Source organism: Kogia breviceps, chromosome 9 (assembly GCF_026419965.1).
Source record: "Kogia breviceps isolate mKogBre1 chromosome 9, mKogBre1 haplotype 1, whole genome shotgun sequence".
In the NCBI taxonomy this organism is placed as follows: domain Eukaryota; kingdom Metazoa; phylum Chordata; class Mammalia; order Artiodactyla; family Physeteridae; genus Kogia; species Kogia breviceps.
The window spans coordinates 15,514,787-15,534,061 of record NC_081318.1 but is presented as its reverse complement, the minus strand read 5'-3'; the positions used below and the strand labels follow the sequence as shown (position 1 = coordinate 15,534,061).

The 19,275-nt window shown below is 45.1% G+C and overlaps 1 protein-coding gene across 1 annotated transcript in view; it reads right to left on the bottom strand.

Moving 5' to 3' along the window:
• CREB3L2 (cAMP responsive element binding protein 3 like 2) overlaps nt 1–18,898 on the bottom strand; it is a 126,664-nt gene extending 107,766 nt beyond the window's left edge. Inside the window, exon 1 of the mRNA XM_059074904.2 lies at nt 18,403–18,898. Within this exon, the coding sequence (XP_058930887.1) occupies nt 18,403–18,504 (102 nt within the window). The 5' untranslated portion in view covers nt 18,505–18,898. The remainder of the gene's footprint in view (nt 1–18,402) is intronic.
• Between the last annotated feature and the right edge of the window lie 377 nt (nt 18,899–19,275).

Here is a 19,275-nt window from a genome sequence, read left to right as displayed (position 1 = left end):
TAAGAGGAATTCTGCTGGGGACCTCAGAGCAAGCCTTGGCTTTTCAAGTACAGGTATTACCCTCTTCTGCTCTGCCCTCCCACTTTCTCCCTACCGGGGAGGCTGATGTTATGCCAGAGGTAAAGCAGTCATCTTGCAGTCGTGAGGTAATGCCCAAGAAGATAAAGGTCTACCTGCTAAAGATGGCACAATGGGGCTTCCCTGGTGGCGCAGTGGTTGAGAGTCCGCCTGCCAATGCAGGGGACACGGGTTCGTGCCCCGGTCCGGGAAGATCCCACATGCCGCGGAGCGGCTGGGCCCATGAGCCATGGCCGCTGAGCCTGCGCGTCCGGAGCCTGTGCTCCGCAACGGGAGAGGCCACAACAGTGAGAGGCCCGTGTACCACAAAAAAAAAAAAAAAAAAAAAAAAAAGGAAAAAAAAAGATGGCAGAATGAAAATATGGGACAATCCCGGGTCCCACTGGCACTGTTCAACCACTATACCAGTCCTAGATGGCCTCGATCAAGACTTCTTGGTTCATAAGTAGGCCCCCTTCCATGTTTCAATTACTGTATTTTAAAGCCAAGTGTCATATACACTTGCAATCTTGAAACTTTTGTTTCTGGTTTGCTTTTGTTTTGTTTTGTTTTGTTTTCTAAATTTGGCTCAGGCAGTGGTTTCTCAAAAGGGCAATAAGAAAAAAAAAAAAATCTACCTACCGGGATATTTTTCTTTTGGTTGGAAAATACCAAAGAACAAACTTCTCGGGGCCTTCCCTGGTGGCGCAGTGGTTGAGAGTATGCCTGCCGATGCAGGGGACGCGGGTTCGTGCCCCGGTTCGGGAGGGTCCCACATGCCGCGGAGCAGCTGGGCCCGCGAGCCATGGCCGCTGAGCCTGCGCGTCCGGAGCCTGTGCTCCGCAACGGGAGAGGCCACGGCAGTGAGAGGCCCCGCGTACCGCAAAAAAAAGAAAAAAAAAAAAACACAACAAACTTCTTCATGAAAATCATCTGCATTTCATGAAAAACCAATGAAGGGCTAACACGTCTCCCAAATTGCCAGCTGTTTTGCAAAGATGCAGCTCCACAGAGAAGAACCATCAGGTCACTCATTCAAACTTGTTAGCCTCTACAGCTAAGGATTTTTCTCTCTTTGGCATTCACCCCATTATCAGCAATGGGTTTTTTTGTATGTTTGTTTAAAATAAAAATTATAACTTCCAGAGGGGATGAAGATTTGGACACAGGTTTCTAACATCTCCCTCTCAAAGTCCTACTGAAACTGCCAAAATAATAACAAGGCATATGGATGTGGGTCCATTCACATGCCAGAACCTCTATGGACCTTCTGTTAGAATGCTAGCTGGCCCCCACAAAAGGCAGCCAGAGAAAACCAACTTACAGTTCTGCTTCCCGAGCAAGTAGACTGAGGGGAGGTTGCCTTGCTGAACTCTACTTACATCAACTACTTTGGAAGGTCAGTTCAGGCCCTGGGTCAGAAGGAGAGCCTGTGACTTTAACGCGTTTGCTGCAGCTTACCAACAGTACTCAAAGTTGCACTGCTGGGGAGGTCCAGGGGCCAGGCAGTGCCACAGAAGATGGAGAGCCCTTTAGCACTACCCCCTGATGCTGTGGGCAGGGCCCCCAGGGGCTGTTCCACGCCACACTTACCATTCTTGCCCACTCTCCTCCTATTAATGAATTCTTGAGCTTATCACAGTCAGCCCCAGAAACGCTATTTATATGAAAAAAGCAATGTAAATCATCTCAGTCACAGATGGCTGTTTCAGGTGATGGCAGGACTAGGGAATGGGCCGGCCCCTACATGCCTTGCCTCCTGTGACTTGAAGAATTAACACCTGCCACCAATCCCCACCCCCCTCAAAACCTACAAAGAATTTCAGTTCTGCAGAAGCAGGTGCTTGAAAAATCGAAGTGTGAACTCAGTCATGCAAATGAATACCAGGCCTTGAGCCTAAAAACGTTCAGGTAGGAACTGAAAAAACTTTTCGGGTTTCCCCCCCCCAAATGTCATCACCATTAGGCCACATTAGGGTGAAGGTGGCCAAAAGGTACCAACTTCCAGCTATAAGATAAGTAAGTCCTGGGGATGTAATGTACAACTTAGTGACTATAGTTAACAATACTGTATCGTGTATTGGAAAGTCTCTAAGACAGTAGATCTTAAAAGTTCTCATCACAAGGAAAAAAACTGTAACTCTGTGAGATGATGAACGTTAACTAAATTCACTGTCATCATTTTGCAATATATACATATATCAAGTCATGTTGTATATCTGAAACTCACATGTTCTATGTCAATTATATCTCAGTAAAACTAGAGAAATAAACAAGCAAAATAACTAGGTCACATTAGAGAAGCTTTATTCTATTTACTAATTTTTTTCCTTCAGTTTAGAATTCAGCAAGCATTTCTTCCTACACCTCCTTGAAATTATTGGAATAGAAAACTGGAGGGCAGGAACCTACTATCTCCTAAGCAGAGGCCATGTACCCGACATGGAGACAGACACTTCACTTACATCATGTCACTCATCCTCTATCGTGGCCTTGTGAAACAACCTCAGAAAGGTACCCAGAGTAGGGAGTGCCAGAACCAGGTCGTAAGCCCAGAATCATTCACTCATCCAGTCACCTGGCAAATATTTCATTGGTTCCCTATGATGTGCTCACCACTGTTCCGGTAGCTTCTCAACAAGTATGCCTACGGAATGCCCTGATTGGAGGCTACAGCCCTTGGGCTGTGATCAGCCTCATCCATTATTTCAATGCCCTGGGCAGATATCATCATTTTCTCTTAGTGCCATGTTTTGTTTTTGTTTTTGTTTTTGTTTTTTGCGGTACACGGGCCTCTCACTGTTGCGGCCTTTCCCGTTGCGGAGCACAGGCTCCGGACGCGCAGGCTCAGCGGCCGTGGCTCACGGGCCCAGCCGCTCCGTGGCATGTGGGATCTTCCCGGACCGGGGCACGAACCCGCGTCCCCTGCATCGGCAGGCGGACTCTCAACCACTGCGCCACCAGGGAAGCGAAGCCCTCTTAGTGCCATGTTGACAGAGCTGGGAAACACTGAATAAATAATTTGTCACTGAATAAATAATTTGGAGTCAGTGCTGACTCCAAAATCCCTGTTTTTTCTACCAACCCTCTGCCCCAGTGGTTGAGTAATCAGCAGACAACAGAACATTCCAAATCCACAACAGAAATAGGAAGAGTAGGAATAAGAAAGCTGAAAACTCATCATGTTCAATCCACTCAACCATTCACCTCTCAGCTGGGCCAAGCTTAATTGCAGTTTCCTCCTATAAGTCTGTATTTAAGTCAAAAGGAAACACTGGGTTCCTTTGATTTAAAACCACCTCATGTATACAATGGAGAAAAGACAGCCTCTTCAATAAGTGGTGCTGGGAAAACTGGACAGCTACATGTAAAAGAATGAAATGAGAACACTCCCTAACACCATACACAAAAAAAAACTCAAAATGGATTAAAGACCTAAATGTAAGGCCAGACACTATCAAACTCTTAGAGGAAAACATAGGCAGAACACTCTATGACATAAATCACAGCAAGATCCTTTTTGACCCACCTCCTAGAGAAATGGAAATAAAAACAAACATAAACAAATGGGACCTAATGAAACTTAAAAGCTTTTGCACAGCAAAGGAAACCATAAACAAGAAGAAAAGACAACTCTCAGAATGGGAGGAAATATTTGCAAATGAAGCAACTGACAAAGGATTAGTCTCCAAAATTTACAAGCAGCTCATGCAGCTCAATATCAAAAAAACAAACAACCCAATGCAACAATGGGCAGAAGACCTAAATAGACATTTCTCCAAAGATAAACAGATTGCCAACAAACATATGAAAGAATGCTCAATATCACTAATCATTAGAGAAATGCAAATCAAAACTACAATGAGTATCACCTCACACCCGTCAGAATGGCCATAATCAAAAAATCTATAAACGATAAATGCTGGAGAGGGTGTGGAGAAAAGGGAACCCCCTTGCACTGTTGGTGGGAATTTAAATTGATACAGCCACTATGGAGAACAGTATGGAGGTTCCTTAAAAAACTAAAAATAGAACTACCATACGACCCAGCAATCCCACTACTGGGCATATACCCTGAGAAAACCATAATTCAAAAAAGAGTCATGTACCACAATGTTCATTGCAGCTCTATTTACAATAGCCAGGACACGGAAGCAACCTAAGTGTCCATCGACAGATGAATGGATAAAGAAGATGTGGCACATATATACAATGGAATATTACTCAGCCATAAAAAGAAACAAAATTGAGTTATTTGTAGTGAGGTGGATGGACTTAGTGTCTGTCATACTGAGTGAAGTAAGTCAGAAAGAGCAAAACAAATACCGTATGCTAACACATATATATGGAATCTAAAAGAAAATGGTTCTGAAGAACCTATGGGCAGGACAGGAATGAAGACGCAGACGTAGAGAATGGACTTGAGGACACGGGGAGGGGGAAGGGTAAGCTGGGAAGAAGTGAGAGAGTGGCATGGACATATATACACTACCAAATGTAAAATAGATAACTAGTGGGAAGCAGCCGCATAGCACAGGGAGATCAGCTCCGTTGGGATAGGGAGGGCGGAGGGAGGGAGACGCAAGAGGGAGGGGATATGGGGATGTATGTATATGTATAGCTGATTCACTTTGTTATAAAGCAGAAACTAACACACCATTGTAAAGCAATTATACTACAATAAAGAAGTTAAAAAAAAAACAAAATAAAATAAAATAAAACCACCTCATGTTCCTAATATGTAAACACAGCTGAAACACCAAATGGTTTTTTGGCTGCTACTTCTCTGCCTCCCTTTCTCATCAAACACAAAAACGTATGTGTACGTTAAGATTGCCAGGGTCACTGGGTACCTTCAGTTAGAGCACGATGCCCTGGAACCCAAGGAGGTCAGGTTAGTCTCCATCTGGGTTTGGTCTTGACCTCCTCGGCCTCTCCAGCCCACAGCCCCAGGCCTTCCAGCTTCTCCCAAATGTAGGTCATGGGCTGCAGGAGAGCCCTGGAAAGAAAACTTGCAAATCCAGGGCAGAACCAGAAAAACAACTCCTGGCAGTGCCTCAGAAATGAATACTATCTCAGAGTAGGAAGTTAAAAGTCATAGCTACAAAGATCGGCTTCAGGTTCTGTGATTACAAAACAATACAGTATGCCCCCCACTCAGTCCCACCCTCCTTTCCAAAGGACAATGTCCAGTTCCTAAGCCATTTGTAAATGGAAGCGGGCAGAGGTTAGGGCAGGGGGCGCATGGAGGGACAGCCTATACACACACACACATGTTTGAGGCTCTTGCGGACCAAGCTGGCTTCTTGTTGGATTACAAAAGGGAGCTTGGCTGTGGCAAATTTCATAAAACAAAGTTAAAGTCAAAAGCTGCCACAGGTAACCCCAGTTTATGAATCCACATTCCAGAAGTTTGTAACAGCAGGATGTTGATGGTGGGGTAGGTTGAATCCTCAGAAAACGAAACATAGAATTACCATATGATCCAGCAATCCTACTCCTGGGCATATACTCATACAAAACTATAATTCCAAAAGATACATGCATCTGTATATTCATAGCAGCACGATTCACTATTCACATTTAGGAAACAACCTAAATGTCCATCAATAGATGAATGGATAAAGAAGATGTAGTGCATATATACAATGGAATACTACTCAGCCATAAAAAAGAACAAAATAATGCCATTTGCAGCAACATGGATGCAACTAGAGATGATCATACTATGTGAAGTAAGTCAGAAAGAGAAAGACAAATACCAAATATGATACCACTTACATGCGGAATCTAAAATACAACACAAATGAACCTATCTATGAAACAGAAACAGACTCACAGAGGTAGAAAATAGACTTGCCGTTGCCAAGGGAGAGTGGGTGGAGGAGGGAAGGCCTGGGAGTTTGGGATTAGCAGATGTAGACTATTTTAAATAGGATGGGTAAACAAGAAGGTCCTACGTCTATAGCACAGGGAACTATATTCAATACCCTATGATAAACCATAAAGGAAAAGAATGTATATATTTTTAAAAAGTAATCGGTTCCCAGTCAATCAAGAGACCAACTTAACCCATACTGTAGCTGAACTGTGCTGGGTGAATTCTTAACTCGGTGTCACCTCACAGGAGTCTGTTCTGCTCTGGGCTGAGAAGGGCCACCCGCTTCCTCCCTGTGCAGTCAGTCGGAAAGCAGAATTCTCCTTATTCTACACCCCCTTGTTTCCTGGGCCCAACTTCAGTCCTGGGGTCAGAGTTCTCCTCCCATTCCTGTTCCTCATCTCCCCAGGAGGGCTGAGGGCCATGAAAGCAACATCCTGGATACAGGGAAGCAGAGAGCAAAGGTAGAATCGAGCCCCATAATGCAGCAGGTACGGGGAGGACTGGAGGGTGCCCTCCGGAGTCCCGTCTGTACGGCCTGAAACTCAGGCACTGCTTGGAGCTGCACATTTTCTTTGAAGCGGCATCATTTACTTCAGCGTTCCACTGGAAAGCCCTCGGGCTCATATTCTTCTTACAAAACCATTTGTCCTCACCTGCCCCTATTATTATGTCATTAAAAGTGGGGTCAATTTGTTTTTTTCTATTTTCCTAACATGTGAATATCGTTGATGTCTCTGTGATCAAACTCATCTTTGGCAACCACTGGGTCCACTCGATACTTTCTCAGTGGGAAGTCAGCAGAAATATAGAAAGGAAAAGGCTCAAGACTTCTAGGCGTTTGATAAATCCCAACTGTCTTATACAGATGTAATGAGTCCAAAGACCCTCCTTTTGCATGCCCCAAAGCCTAAGACATCCTAAATGACACACGCACAAAGGGACCCACGCACAAACTACTCCTCGCTCATGAGAAGGACATCAGGAATAGGTGGATTCAGCATGGAGAGAAGAATGAAGAAAGGACCTTCATAATACTGCACGGGCATGGGGACAGTCTCCAAGGCCAATTTTGAGGACTGATTTTACAAAAACAAAAGGAAAGAAAGCGGTACTATTGTACATATTATCTACCAATGCATTATTTACTCCCAGCACCTGCCTTTCTGCAGTTTCTGCTCTTGCCTGGAAGCAAGGCCTGCACTCCCTAGGCACAAAGCCACAGAGCATGCCCACAGGTCCAGACCCTCGGGGGACCTCTGAGGCTCCAGGACACGGTCCCGCCCTGAGCTAACAGCACACAGTGCTTGGCCGGCAGCTGAAGAGCATACTCAGCCCTTCTTTATCTTGACTACTCCGTAGCAACCCTCCCCTCTTTGGATCCTGGATTTTCCTGGATTTTCTCCACTTTTTCTGCTGATTCCTTCTGAGTTCCATCTGCAGATTTCTCTTCCCCTGCTAACGGCTTCAAGTGCCCCCAGGGCTTCATTGTCAGCTTTGCTCTCACACTCCTCCCTCTCCCCCTGACCTCGCTGGACTATCTTATTAGGACTATTGGCTTCACTTCTCCCCCACGAGATTCATAACACCCAGATCTACATTTCCAGACCTTTCTCCGGAACTCCAGACCCATGTTTCCAAATGCCTTTCAGGTACCTCTCCTGAATGTGCCGTGAACACATCAGAATCACCATGTCCAAGACTGAACTCATTATATTCCCCAGCAACCTCACCTTCCTGCACAAAGGGCAGTACCATCAACTCAATGTGCCACATCAGAAACCATGACGCCTCCCGTATCCCTCGCACGCCCCACCGCCACCAAGTCTTCACGCCCAGCTCCTAACCCTTTCTTGTATTCATGTGCTGCTCCCTGTCAGGTTCAAGGCCCTCATGGTGCCTTGCTCTACTACATGGATGAAATAGCCAGCCAGCAGATCATCTTGCTGCCATTAATTCTCCCCTCCCAATCCATGCTTCATAAACACTAGGGTTTCCTTTCCAAAACACACTTCTCTCCCTGTCTCTTTTTTAGTAAAAGTCCTAAAAGCTTCCCACACTACTGCCTACAAAAGAATATCCAAATGGTTAACAAAGCATGCAAATCTTGTATGATCTTATCATATCTCCCAACACTCCCCATAGAGCATCCTACTCGAAACTACATAAAACCACTGGGATTCCCAGAATCAACTATGACATTTTATACATTCCTACTCTGTATGTGCTGTTCCCATGGCCTGGAGAACTCCTATTTATACTTCAGGACGCAATGCAAATATCACCTTTTCAGTGAGAGGCTCTCCAACTCTTCATCTCCTTCAGATCTCTTGTTCCACCCTCTGTGTGCCAGAAAGACTTTGAACACAGCTTTAAAGCAAGATGTACACCAGATATTTAATTTGTGATTTAATGACTTCTTTACATATCTCCCTTCCCACTCTGCTGGGAGAACCACAAGGTCAAGAATGTATATCCTCCTGCCTGGAACATGCACAGGTTTAGAAAAGCAGTTCATTAAGTTCCTCAAATTGGAGGAAGGACCAATGATGACAGATATTTCCCCAGGATGTATAGACAGGAAGCAAGGGGAAGGAAGGAGATAATGGCTGAATCTTTCAAATGCTCTGACTGGTAACCTTGGATTTAAATGTCTGTTTGACACAACTGGCTAGTGAGAAAGCATTTTCATCAGAAATCCTTGTTTCCTCCAAGTTTCCTAAAAAAATCACCCTATCAGTTTGAATCCTGCAGGCTCTTTCTCAGCCAAAAGGAATTTCCCTTTAAACAAAAACTATTCAGACATTTCCAAGATATGAAATGTTAAAAAACCAAGATTTTCCACTCAGACGACTAGAAAACTGTAGATTTTTTTCCCCCAGACTCCTCTAATTTGCCAAGAAGTCTGAAGAGGGGTGTGTGTGTCTCTCTGTGTGTGTGTGTGTGTGTGTGTGTGTGTGTGTGTGTGTGATGTTTAAAAAAAATGTTTCCTACCTCTGTGTCTCTCTGTTTTTCCATTCTTTATTTTGTCTGGGTTTTACTGAAGCAAGGTTTTTAAGTCAGAAAACAGAGGCTACAAAATGCAAAACTATACCCACCAACTGAGTGCCCAAAGGAAAGAGGTAATCAACTGACCTTTGTTGTTGTTTTAAATCACCCATTTTTTAAAGATCAGAGACTTTCAAGGGTGACAGCATGATACTCAGCACAGAATTTTGGAGTTAAAAGGAACCTCTGGGACCATAACACAAATGCAGCATTTTACAGCAGGATAAACTGAGATGGAGGATGTGAAGTAACTTGTACTACAATGAGTTTTTCCAGAGAAAAACTCTCTTCCAAGATACTTCTAACAAGAAGCAGGCATACAAATTTGAGTGGCTCAGCGTCACCCATCTCAATTCTTTAAAAGCTCTTCAGTAATGTCAATAAAGTTTAGATAAATAAATTACACCAGAACAGAGCAACTCGAGGGCAGGCAATTCAACATCAGGCAACTGTAACTGAGCTCGACAGCAGCTACACACCCCAGAAGGATCAATGGTACAAGATCTAAGAACTTATATCTGACTTTTGCACTGACCTTCCACTCAGTCCTAGGAAAAAATTAGATACACCACCGCAGAACACCAAAAAAGTGCTTTCCAAGCTGAAGAATAAGTATGAACCCAGTCAAAACACAGCCTGCATCTGATGAGTGACACTGACTCAAGAAACAGCTGTGTCCCAGCAATGACTCATGAGCCTCTCTTGGGTTTACACTGCAGGAGAGCTGAGTCACAAAACATCCCCTGAGATAACAGGGGTGCGGTGATAAGGGAATCAAAGTGTTCTCAGCTCTTCTCAAAGTAAAGCATCAGGAAGATTCAAAGGTTACCCAGCCAGAGCCACTCTACAGCTCATGAGGGCCCAGAAGATCTTGGGTCATATTCCAAAGGTCTCCCAGTTTCCATCCACAGACAACTAACAGATGTAAAGATCTGAGAACCAGCTGTATTGAAGTTGATGGAGGAGCCCAGGAGAGTGTACAGGGAGAACACAAGACCAAGTACCAAACGCTCACATTGAACAGGTGGTAATGCAGCCAGCAAAGGAGGAAAATCTAAGCCTCCCAGGGTATCATGGGAGCCAAAGCAAGAGCGAGTTACGAGATGAATGCGTGGTCGGTCAGTATTGCCAAATGTTTCCATGAGGCCTTGCAGGGAAGGATGGAGAGAAGACTAGTGGATGGAGTGGTTAGAGAGAAGTTGGAGAACCCTCAGGCAGCAGTAGGAACCAGAACATACAGGAGGCAGAAGTAAAAACTGAGGAAATGCAGGCTGTAGCTATTGACTGCTTGTCTGAGAAAACCTGGCAGTAAACAAGAGAGCAAAAACAAGCAGAGCAAGAAGGGGCAACAGCATCTGGCAAACATGTGTTCAAGGCAGAGACCTGTGTTTACAGCAGAAGGCAGAAGCTGGGGAGGAGAGGAAATGAAGATGCCTGAGAGAGAATAACTACAGGTCCCTTGTGCTTCCTGAATGATATCAGACTCCTGAGGTGGGGATACCTCTTCCCCAGAAAGAAGACATTTGACTCAGGGGAGAGGGTGAAAAAGTGTGTACCCTATGGGCTAGGCAGTAACATGTGAAGAAACTGAGACCCAAAGAGGAGAGGTTACTTGCCAAGGTCACCAGAGAACCAGTGGCCCTGGATTCCAAATCTGCCTGGCTCGGAGGCATACCCTTTCCACAACGCTGCCTTCAACTCTACTCTAGCAGAAACTGGGACTATTATAGAATCATCCTCCCTCCTATCTGGGTCTCAAAACTAAACAAGGAAAGTTATTGACATCAAACTACCCAAGTCACTTTCATATTAACTTGTGAGACTTGCAGAGGCATTTCCAAGCATCCAGAGTTTTTAAAAAAAAAATACATTAACAAGAGACCAAGGTCACTGAGCTTATTCATTCTCCAAGACTGCCTTGCTCTACGTAATTGTGCATCAGGCAAGTATTACATATCTCTGGGCATCCTGTGCGTGGGAGTATAGAAAAGACAGTCATGTCCCCTGCCTTCAAGAAGCTTGTGTTCCAGCTGAGGTCTCTTTTTTGCTCGAGGCCTCAGATTCTCCATAGATAAAAGGGGCCATCACCTCCTATGTGCCTTGTCAGTAACCTAGACAATTCCGTTCAGGGAAAATAATGAGGTCACTTGGAGCTTCACTTGGAAGAGCCGGAGAGCATGTGGTGAGCCGGGAGAAGGGGGAATAGACTCAAGGTTGACACCAATGGTGAATCTCACCATTTCATTTCAGGCTTGACTCTACTGAGGTAGGGAATGTAAACACTACTCCCTCATTCATAAAATCACTGACAAGCAATTCAGACACTCTGCAGCCCTAGGCCCACAGTCCTACCAAACTCCCAGCCAAAGCCTAAGGCCATGTGCCCCAAGACAGTCCACAGGCAGGTCAGAGCCCCGCAGGGCTGAGGCCGGCAGTTCAAGCTGCAAACAGGCACACTCTGACCTTATCAGTGTCTGAATAGCCACATGCAACTGGAAAAACAGCTTCTTTGAAAAATGGCATTCAGGGCTTCCCTGGTGGCGCAGTGGTTGAGAATCCGCCTGCGGATGCAGGGGACACGGGTTCGCGCCCCGGTCCGGGAAGATCCCACGTGCCGCGGAGCGGCTGGGCCCGTGAGCCATGGCCGCTGAGCCTGCGCGTCTGGAGCCTGTGCTCCGCAACGGGAGAGGCCATGGCAGTGAGAGGCCCGCGTACCGCAAAAAAAAAAAATAAATAAATAATGGCATTCAGCTCTCTGCCTGCGGAGATGAGGTTGTGTGAACCTGGCACAGAAAAACTCATTCTTGTCTTGCACCGTGATCATGATTACAGGCTCAGCTAGTTACCTCCAGCCCTGATATTTGACCCTGACGCAGAGAGTTCAGATAATATAGTTAATTCTACATTTCCTCATTTGTGAGTTGGGACACAGCAGTACCCCCTCCATGATAGCCTTTGCATGCACTGCAGAGACATTCCATGCTTAAATGTTGTAAAACATTTTCCATTTGCTAGCCCACCTTTGTGAGAAAAACAGCCATTAGCTAAATGCACACACCTTTTAGTGAAGGAAAGGTCTGCCAACTCAGACTATTTGACTAGTGATCATTACACATGGTCATGCTGGTTGAGGCTCCAATAGCTCCTCCATTCCCACATGACTAATCTAAGCCAATCAGGTAAATCCCTTTCCAGCCATTGGTTCAGAAATGATGATGTGATCCAATCCTTGACAATAAAGCTCGAAGAGAAATCAGCTGGTAGGCATCTAAAAAAAGTTTCTTCCATCTTAAAAAAGGACATAGAGAAGACACAACCTCTCTTCTCCCTTTCGATATTGTCAGTTTTATTTGAACACCTGAAACTTCGTATGGCTATGAGTTGCCTTCTGGTTGCCTCCAACTTGAAGATGAAACCTGCATATGGATGGATAGAATCTAGGTCCATGATGAACCGAGGGGCTGCTGAATCAGCCAAACATGTAGCTATACTTTTGGGCATCTTGCAACGTGACAGAATAATTCACTTATTGTGTAAGCCATGGGAATCGGTTTTCAGTTACTTGCAGTGGCAAGCACTGTCATCTAATTCAATTATTAATCTAGATGCAGTGCCTCATTTCTCCTGCCAGCGCAATTTCACAGCAGAGCTCAATAGGACATTATCACTCAGGGATCACTCAAGAAAGAGGGCAAGTACAAAACTCAGTACTGCCCTCTCATCTTTCAGAACTGTGCCCAAGCCCACCTTCCCCCAACCCGTGTTAACACAATGAGAACAATTTCAGAGACAATAATCTAATTGAGTCCAAGATTTTTCACCAAAACAATGAAAATTCTTTAGATCATAGCGAAATCAGCAACATATATGCAAGGCCGCCTTATGAATAGGGGCCACATGCAGAGGGGTAGTGAGAGCTCCCCCCAGTTCCCCAAATACTCCTCCCCTACTACCTGGCTACTGCCTAAAGTTCTCCATTTAGAGATTCAAGAAATTATTGTTAAATACAAATGCCCGTGTAGGGGTCATATGTTTAGCTTTACTAATATTGAAATTTTTAGTGTAAGCTTAAAAATCTTTCCTGAGAACAAAATTAAAGAGGAGAAGTTGGAAAGAGAACAACATTACAGCGAGCAACTTGGGGTCCAAGAAGCGAGGGAAACATGAAAGGGGTGAAGGTGAAGAAAGGTGAAGTAGGGCCTTGAAGATAAATTATACTGACTTCAAAATTCTGTATCCTACTGGAACTTATTACCTTTATTCAATTGGTGTAGGTCAGGTGACCAGAAGTAATGATTTCTCAAGCCACAAGGACCCAAGGTCCCACTCAGAATCTGGCCAGAGGCCAACAATAAGAGGCGGACATCAAACCAAAAGCTCCCATATCCCACCGGAGCCCTATCAAGTCTCTGGGCCGCGGAGAGGAAGGGGAAACCTCCAGCCTCTCAGACCAACCCTCCACCTTCCGGCAATCACGATGGATGTGGAAGCCAGATGGCCTTCACATCCGCTCACCAGGCAGGTGGAACCTACCCTTAACACCCCACCTACCACCCTCTGGGCTCAGTCATTTCATTTTAAGAACCAACTGGACATAAAATTTAAGCGCATAACCACTAATAATTCTACAAAAACTGGATTTACATGAATTTAGTATTTAAAAGAAGCAGAACTAAATTAGGAGGTTGGAATTAACTGATACACACTACTATATATAAAATAGATAACCAACAAGGACCTTCTTATAGCACAGGAAGCTATACTTAACTTTTTTTTTTTTTTTTTTTTTTTGTGGTACGCGGGCCTCTCACTGTTGTGGCCTATCCCGTTGTGGAGCACGGGCTCCGGACACGCAGGCTCAGTGGCCATGGCTCACGGACCCAGACACTCCGTGCGGCATGTGGGATCTTCCCGGACCGGGGCACGAACCCGTGTCGCCTGCATCGGCAGGCGGACTCTCAACCACTGTGCTACCAGGGAAGCCCTATGCTTAACATTTTGTAATAACCTATAAGGGAAAAGAATCGGAAAAAGAAAAAAAAAAAAATATATATATATATATATAAACGAATCACTGTGCTGTACACCTGAAACTAACATGATATTGTAAATCAACTATACCTCAATAAAATAAAATGAAATACCAAGCAGAACCTCTGTCATTATCTTTGCAAAGAAAAGGTATCCTATTGTATACCTTAAAAAAAATAATCACTGCAAAAATTGATAAAATCCCTCTTTTCCAGATTGCTAAACTGCACTATAAGAAAATTACCAAGAGCACGAAGTTTATCATACACAAACCCACTGTTAATCCTCCATCCTCAAAGCCCTTCTCCAGCAAGCACTCCTGCTTCCTCTATTCATTACCCAAGGCCTCTACCAACTCTGGTGGTCTTGAGTGAGCACCAGAAGCCCCTCTCTCCCCAAGGAAATGCAGGCTAAAGTTACCTCTAGTCCAGTTTTATGTGGTGCCTTTAAGTTGTCATTTTTCATTTCCTCAATACTTTCAGGAGGTAAAAGTTTGAACAGTACGAAAGGGATAGTGTGTAAGTAACCCCCTCTCCCTCCCTCCTTCCCTTGACCTCTAGTCCCTCAAGTCCCCTTACCAGAAAAACATCAACCATCTGTTTCTTGAGCATCTGCCCGGATATAGTCAGTGCATGTAATAATACACATAGATAAGACTTATAGACTGTTTTGCTCTTTAAATTGCAAAATCCCACAGTAAATTCCCAGAAATGTAATTTGCACAGAATCTTACAGGAAACACAACATGAATGTTAGAAGCATCCAACATCCTGGCAGGTTTAGGGGAAGGGACAAGGCTTCTTGCAATGATCTGAAACCATAATATATACACTCCTCATTTTTATATCCGCCATCTTTTCTAAAACCAGTTTTAGCTTGTCTCCACTCTAGAAGCAATAGCTTTCCTAAATGTACTACCCACCGATTTAAAATTATATCTCATCATCTGTATGGGAACTATTTTTTCAGCTTCAAGAGGAAGCCCAAAGCTCTAATAATTCAGGATCTAATGAGCAAGTCCAAATTCGCTCTGTGTGGTTCATTATTTTATAGACTTTGAAACTGTCTCCTCTAAGCCTTTGTCCTTCTGGACCCAGAAGTTTTCTTCATAACAAACCAAATGAGAAAAACACTGCTCCTGATGGCTCACAGAAGGCACCGCGGAGATGTGACAATCCCAGCCTCGGGCAACTTCTATATTTTTAAAATCAGGTCGGTGACAGTTTTGCTAAAGCAGCATTAACAATCACGCATGTGGTAGCTAAATCCCTATTTAGAGCCAAGAGAGTGACCATGATGGGAAGGGTTGGTGGCTGCACTGCCCCCTTCTTTAAATATTAGCTGCCTTCAGACTCAGCAATTTCTCACTCCCCATCCTCTGATTCAGTTCCTTTTAAGTCTGGATCCTTCATTCATACAGCATAGTGGTCAAGAGCTTGGGCTTTGGAGGCAGGTAGACTTGAGTTTAAACGACCTTTTACCAAGTCACTTAAACTCATTAAGCCTCAGTTTTCTCATCTGTAAAACGACTCCTTCACTGGATCATTGAGATATCCTCTTTTTTTTGGCTGTGCCCTGCAGCATGAAGGATCTTAGTTCTCGGATCAGGGATCGAACCTGTGCCCCCTGCAGTGGAAGCTCCGAGTCTTAACCACTGAACCGCCAGGGAAGTCCCACTGGTACATCATTTTGGTAAAGCACTAAGTACAATGCCTTTCATGAGGACCAGCTACATAATCTACGGGACCTGCTACAAAATGCAAACATGTGTGCCCTTGTTCAAAAATTATGGAGGATCTCAAGATGGCGACAGCAGAGCATCGAAGTCTGGGGCCCTGTGGGATGGCACAGGTGGCAGGCCCATGAAGCCAGCCCTCCCTTTCAGATAATAAACATACAATAGATGGTAGCTATATTTCCCAGCTTACATTTGTACCTTACCCTCCCTGCAGGCTCTCCACTCCCTGTGTGATGCCTGATCCACTCAGCTTGGAAAGTTTCACTGGGCCATTCCAAAAACAGGCACTCTGCAGGCACTCTGCCTCAGAAGTAACCTGCATTTTTACAAGAAAAAAACTGACAAAAATGGGGGAATCTAAAACAAAAGGTGACGTTACCATAAGCTCATGCCAGACACACTCCCACCTTAGAGCGTTTGCTCTGGCTTTTCATCCTGCTGAGATAACCTTCTCCCCTACTTCAGGCCTAGAGGGTAAGCTTCTCAAGGTCAAGAATTTTGAGGTTTTTTTTTTTGGTTCACTGATGTATCCCAACTGCTTAGAACAGTGTTTCGCACATAGAAGCTCTTCAATAACCATTCATTGAAAGAACAAATACATCTGTGAGTGAAGGCATCATCAGGCCATCCTTTTTCCACTTGGAGGTCAGGCCATTTCTCATTATGGACAAATGGCAATGATAACCAGCTCTGCAACTGGATACCCAACAGAGTTCAAGAAACAGATGGGAAAGTTATCTATTTTCAAATCTCTGCCAAACTCCCCTGAGTTTAGAAGGAATATAACCCAGTTGTCTGTGCTACCAAATCCAATACGTCTTTCAAAACTAATTCATATACTCAGTTTGCGGGCCATGGCTTGCAGCAGTGACAAGTGGCATTTTATATGAGTGAGCTGCCCAGAAGAGAAACACGTCCCTAAGTGGCATACATAAAAGTAATTTTTAAAAAATCAAATTAGAAGAAAAATAATCACCCATCACTGCTTCATTACAATGACATAGAAAAACTAAGTCCTTGCTACCAAAAGGAAGGTAAGGTCTCTACCCCTGAGACTGTGCTTAAAGATGGCAGTTAGAGCCAGTCCAAGCTGGCCTGCCTGAAGTTAATGTCACAGTCACGGGTAGCATCTCAAACCCTGGCATAAGATCTCACAAATGCAAGTCATGAGGCCTGAGAAAGGGAATGTGGATGCTGTGCATAATTCATCCCACCGGCTGAAAGACACCCCAAAGCATTACAGCTGCGGGATGAGACATTTTCACAGTACTCGTGAGAACAAAAGAGAAGAGCTGCCCCTCGCCAATGGTTAAAATGTGGCCTATGTCAGGAGAAATATCTGGAGATACTATCAGAAGATATTTGAGGGCCAGCGTTCTCTGAGTTGTGTCCTGGCAACGGGAAGCACATCTGGGCCCCCAATCCAAAGGCAGCCCACGTGTGGTGTCCTCGGGACAGACTCAGTGAGCAAAGCTCAGAAGATCACACCACACATCTGGCTTTTGACCCTGCATGAACTTCCACTACCTCTCTGCCCTGCACTCAGCATGTTTTCAACAAGCCATTCTCAGCCACCACAAATGCCTTGGTGGGAATCACAGGGAGGCCCTCATCCCTTTTCCCAAAATAACGTCAGCCAGAGGCAAAGGCCAAAGGGGTGGAGCCTGCAGGCCATTTTGCAAAAGTTTCAAATATCCTGGCACTGACTCCATTAAAAGAATCATGAAGGGGAAATAGCCAAGCCTCTCATTTTCTCATTAGTGTCTCTCTCTATACAAACTCCGCATTTGTAAAAAAGAAACAAAGAGATCTCACAATAAAGTCATATTATCAGTGCTGGCTGTTGGAAACAAAATTTCATTTTGCAAATTTAATACCAAAAACTTGAAATTGAAAACTTTATAAGAAATGTGTGTGCTCCGTGACAGTTTAATGCCCAAAGGGATCTCTGGGGCATAAGACTGAGCAAGGAACTGGCGAGCTGTCCCACCTTCTCCAAAGCCTTTCTGAAATATGCACTGCCTCAGATTTTCCATTCTCCTTGGCTGATCTTTCCTCTGAAGAAGGAGGAAGCAGATTTCTTGGCTGAACAGTTAAAGGAGCCAAATACAGTAGTCTTCTTCCTAATATGAAGGGACCTTTTTTCAAAACACACACACACACACACACACACACACACACACACACACACACAGGTATACTTCCTAAAATTCAAATAAGAAAGTAAAGGAAGAGAAAGAGCGAATATGACAGCGAAGGAAAGAAAATGCTACTTTATTTTGCCCAGTTTTTAAAAAATCTTCCCACAAAAATTAGTAGCAAACTAAACAGAGGCAGATTATCAAAACATCTACCCCTTCTCCAGCTTTACAGCGCAATAGGAAATGATATAGCATATGTGAAAAGCCCTCGGGGAAAAGAGTATAAGTTGCTGAAGAAATACAAAGCGTCGTTACTATTATCAAAAGTTTAAAAGAGAGAGCGGCCCACCTTCACTGTTCGGCTAGAAAAACCACACCTCTCCCCAGATCTCTCCATTCTGGGCATACTCTTCCCAAATACTTCCTTCCCAGTTCCCTGTCCCGAGCTGTTCCTTTGATGACACTTCCCCCTCTCAAGCCGCCCCTTCGCCGCCCCGCCAAGTCCTCACCGTGTGATACATGAGAGCCTCGGTTTCCCCGGGCTCTGACAGCTCGCTCAGCTTGCGGTCCCACTGCAGGACGCTCTGCTCCCCGCTCTCCAGCACCTCCATGGTGGTCCGAGGCGCGCTGGGCCGAGGATGCTGAGGGCAGGAGGGGAGCGGGTAGGGCGGCCTCGGAGGGCGTGATCCGCCTCTGCGTGAGTGTGTGTGCGTGTGTGTGCGTATGCGTGTAGCTTATGCACTTAGGAAGGAAAACGTTCGCTCCTCTGCCTGAGAGAGAATTGTCAAGGGCTCCGGTCCACCGTCCTCGGAGATCTGAGAATCCCCAGAGGAGACAGACTGTCTAGAGATCAGACGGAAGGCTGAGGAGAATAGAGCAGGGTGTGTATCCAAAATAAAGGCAGGAGATCAGTACTCATCCCAAGAAAAGCCCTTCTCAATAAGCTCACTTTCCACTACTGCTCCAGACACAAACTTTGAGTTTCCACAGGGCTCCTCAGCTCTGCTCCAGGACACAGCTATGACTCCGCCTCCCTCAAGGGCGAGGACCAATCGGATGGTCACTTCTCCCGCCCTACCCAATCATAAGTCTTGCTCTCCGTCCAGAGGCAGGGGCAGCGAGAAGTCTCCGCCCAGGCTTTGGAATGTGGGCGGGCAGCGCCTTTGACGTCACCGGGGACCTACTCCGGTTTTAGTACCGCCGGCAGCCGAGGTCTGAGGCAGCAGACAAATGGAGCGCTTGAGCCCAAGAGTGATGGACTGGGGACGCAACCAATGAGGAAGGAGCGCCTGGGAGGGACAGCCAATCAAATAGCGACAAGAATACATTTTATAAGAGGGAGGGTGCGCTCAGTCGCCTGAGAATCCAGAGAAATTAGCGCG